The 4,000-nt window shown below is 53.6% G+C and overlaps 1 protein-coding gene across 1 annotated transcript; it reads left to right on the top strand.

Moving 5' to 3' along the window:
- Positions 1-293: 293 nt before the first annotated feature.
- Positions 294-1,267, top strand: LOC108642768 (olfactory receptor 14C36-like; the record flags this gene model as incomplete). The annotated part of the gene is made up of 1 exon (XM_018087189.3): positions 294-1,267. A coding segment is annotated over exon 1 (965 nt), but the record flags the coding sequence as incomplete, so codon positions are not given.
- Positions 1,268-4,000: the final 2,733 nt, after the last annotated feature.

Raw genomic sequence — 4,000 nt, 5'->3', positions numbered from 1 at the left:
ATTATTCTAAGGACAGACTAAGCTTCTGCTCTGCAGCCCCAGCTCTTTTGAGTCATGGGTGTAGAGATGGAACTTTTGTACTCAAGGTCTGTTACATCTGACATTCCTTGTGTGTGTGAGAGCTCTACCAAAAAATTCCATGTCCCACTGCAGCAGAGCAAAACTGACTCCTTGGCAGTGCATTTGGTGACATTTGACACATCGATTTCTTTTAGAAATGGAGTTGCTTTTTCACAGAGGTCTGTCTTAACTGTTCCCTGTCCTTTCCTTTTTTGAACAGACCCTGTGCTAAGAAGCAGCAAATGCCCAACAGCAGCTCCCTCACCCAGTTCCTCCTCCTGGCATTCACAGACAGGCGGGAGCTGCAGCTCCTGCACTTCTGGCTCTTCCTGGCCATCTCCCTGGCTGCCCTCCTGGCCAATGGCCTCATCCTCAGCGCCGTAGCCTGTGACCACCACCTGCACACCCCCATGGGCTTCTTCCTGCTCAACCTCTCCCTCACAGACCTGGGCTGCATCTGCACCACTGTCCCCAAAGCCATGCACAATTCCCTCTGGGACACCACAACCATCTCCTACATGGGATGTGCTGCACAGGCCTTTCTGCTTGTCTTCTTTCTTGGAACAGAGTTTTCCCTCCTCACCATCATGTGCTACGACCGCTACGTTGCCATCTGCAAACCCCTGCACTACGGGACCCTCCTGGGCAGCAGAGCTTGTGCCCACATGGCAGCAGCTGCCTGGGCCACTGGCTTTCTCTATTCTCTGCTGCACACAGACAATACATTTTCCCTGCCCCTGTGCCAGGGCAATGCCCTGGGCCAGTTCTTCTGTGAGGTTCCTCAGATTCTTAAACTCTTCTGCTCCAAATCCTACATCAGGGAACTTGGTGTTTTACTGATTACTGCCTGTTTAGTGTTTGGTTGTTTCATTTTCATTGTGTTGTCCTATGTGCAGATCTTCAGGGCTGTTCTGAGGATCCCCTCGCAGCAGGGACAGCACAAAGCCTTTTCCACCTGCCTCCCTCACCTGGCTGTGGTCTCCCTGTTCCTCAGCACTGGCACCTTTGCCTACCTGAAGCCTCCCTCCATCTCCTCCCCATCCCTGGATCTGGCTTTGTCAGTTCTGTATTCAGTGGTGCCTCCAGCACTGAACCCCTTCATCTATAGCCTCAGGAACCAGGAGCTCAAGGATGCCCTGAGAAAAATGATGATTTTTCAGGAGCTTTTCAGGATGCTTTTCAGGAGCAATAAAGTGCCTATGTTCTGGTGTGTAGCATTCAGAATGGGATTCCTTAATGACCCAACCTTCCTGCTCAGGTTTTTCATGGAGGTCATTGGGTTCTTGTTCCAATAATTTTCTGTACAATGAAATATAATTATGCATCTGCCTTCTAACTTAGTGTCTACCCATTGAATTTGACCCAGACATGTAAAAATGATGAATTGTACTCTAACTATTTAAACACAATAAAGGACCCTGCAGTGCCTTCTTTGTCCAAGACCCTTCTTCTTAGCTGTTCCTAAAGGACAGCACACTGCAGGACAGGGGGTATTTGCAAACAGGAAGGGGACAATAATCCCAGCCCAGCAGCACTGCCAGGGAGCAGCAGGGCTTGGTCTTTGCAGAGCTGCTCTCTTGCCACTTCCACACTGTCCTCCTGAGCCCCTTTCTTGGGGTAAGGCCTGAGTGCTCTCTGAACACAGTCCTGTGGGCTGGAAGCCCTTGGAGCACAGGCAGGGACAGGCCCTGGGAACTTGTGAAGCAGAGCTGGGCTCCCTTACAGCATCTCCAGAATGCTGTGGGATCTTCTGAGGCCACTGCATGTACTGGGTCACTTCTTCTGTGACCTTGCTCCAGGGCTGGAACTCTCCTGCAGTGTCCCCATGACACTCCTGCTCTCTGCTTTCCAGGTTCCGTTTTCAGATCCAGTCTTCCCCTCCTGTTCCCAGGGACATCCTGGGAGTGCTTCAGAGCTGCCATCCTGGGGCAGCTCCTGCCCAGCGTGGGCAGGCACAAGGTCTCTCCACCTGCTCCTCTCCCCTCCCCAGTGCCACTGTTTTCTGCAACCTCCTCATCCTTGCCCAGCACAGCCCTCCTGGCACAGTTGGACACAGCTCTTGTTCTACCCCCTCCTCAGGCACCTGCCCAACCCCCTCAGCTCCAGCCTGAGGGCCAGAAACCTTCAGGGCAGGGAGGCACTGGGCAAAATGCTGAGGGAACCTTTCAGCTGCACTCAAATCCAATTGGAGGGGTTGGCCTCGAGGAAGAAATCCCTTCTCATTCTCCAGAACCACCAGGACAACCTGTGTTGTGTCCTGGGCACTCCTCTGGAAGTGTGGGATATGGAAAAGGTTTTGGTGTCAGGGATATTGAGAAGGCTGGGCAGTGTCACTGGGAGACCTCTCCCAAACACTTGGAAAGGCCAGAGCCATCCCAGAGCTTCCTGGGGCCTTGGCAAAGGCTGACATGGAACCAGTCTGCAAACAGGGCAGCAAGGAGGGTTGGCAGAGTTCCAGACTGCTCAGGCTCAGCAGGGAAGGGGATAGGGCAAGTCCTCCTGCAGCCATTGCCAGGCATGGGAAGGACAAGGGAGGGATTGCAGAACCCCTGTGGGAGGGAATAGAAGGGGATGTTGTGTGCCCAGACTTTATCAAGGCCTTGACATGGTGTCCTGTGGTCTCCTTATGGACAGAATGGTGAGAGCTGGACTGAAGAAGTGGAAGATGTGGTGGGTGGGAAGTTGCTGAATGCAGAGTGTCAAATAAAATCCATAGTACAAAGTCCTCTTGGTAGCAACTTCCTGATGAAATCCCTCAGTGACCAGCCGTTTAACACCACTATAGAACATCTTTATTATCTCTTTGTACATTGGGACAAAATGTATTTTCAAGTCTGTGCACACCCCTGAGAGCTGCCCCATCTGAGAGTCACTCTCAGGGGCCCTGAGGAGCTCTGGGGTCTGGCAACAAAAACCTCCTGGAGTTTTACAAGCCAAAGAGGCCAATCCTGTCCTGGAGGCAGAATGACCCCGAGATGAGGGCAGGGCCCTGAGGAGCTCTGCAGCGACTCCCAGGAGAAGGGCCTGGGCTCTGGCAGGCATGTCCTGTGGCACAGGGGCTCAGGATCCAAGTTCAGAAGGCCAAGTGCACATGGCAACAGCCAGAGCTGGTGCAGAGACATCAGGGAGGGTCTAGAAATGCTGCTGGGAGGGGGTGGGAAAGCAGGAGGGGTGTGTGCAGCCTGCAAGGCCAGAGCAGCAGCAGGGCCAGGGCAGGACAGCCTGCAGGAGAGATGGCCAAGGGCTCTGGCAGGGCTGCAAGGCCCAAAGGCACCCAGGCCTTTGTCCCCTTGCCTCTGGCAGCTGCCTCTGCCACTCAGGCCACCACAAGACACTTTCCTGGCAGGTTCTGCACTTGGTTTCTGCCTCGCCCCTCCCTCAGGAGCCTGGCAGGGGTTGCCCAGTTTTGGGCCTTTGTTGTTCCTCCCCCTGCCATCCCAGTGCCCCCCAAACAGCCCTGAGCCAGCCGGGAGGGACAGGATCTGCTGGGCCAGGGCCTGGGGCTCAGGCCTTGGCCTTTGTGCTCCACAAAACCAAGGCAGGCTTTGCTCAGCATTGCAGGGGCCTGCCCAGAGCCTTTGTCTGCCTGCACTCCTGGCCTCCAAGGAGCTGCTCCAAGGAGTCCCTGGGGAGGCTTTGGCAGTGCCTGCCCTCAGTGGGGCCCAGCAATGCTTCAAGGCACTTGCACTTTGGCTTCTGACTTCTTCAGCAGCTGCTTCAATCTTCTCTCAGTACCTCAGGATCATGGGCTGGGCTGCAAACACACTGTGGGGCTCATTAAAATGCAGAAATCCCTCAGGATCTCTTTGTCTTCCTTTAATTGTCTTCAAGGCAATTTCAAAACAAGTCTTCAAAGTTTGTATTTTTTTTAATTCAATTATGGCTATTTTTTAGTTCAGAGAAGAGGGGATAGAGGTGTTCTCCAAGTGATCTTGATGCT

The sequence above is a fragment of the Manacus vitellinus genome, unplaced genomic scaffold (genome assembly GCF_001715985.3).
Source record: "Manacus vitellinus isolate BGI_N305 unplaced genomic scaffold, ASM171598v3 ctg7180002430395_pilon, whole genome shotgun sequence".
NCBI lineage: Eukaryota > Metazoa > Chordata > Aves > Passeriformes > Pipridae > Manacus > Manacus vitellinus.
Note: the sequence above shows the minus strand (reverse complement) of the source record. Positions and strands in the feature narration are given on the sequence as shown.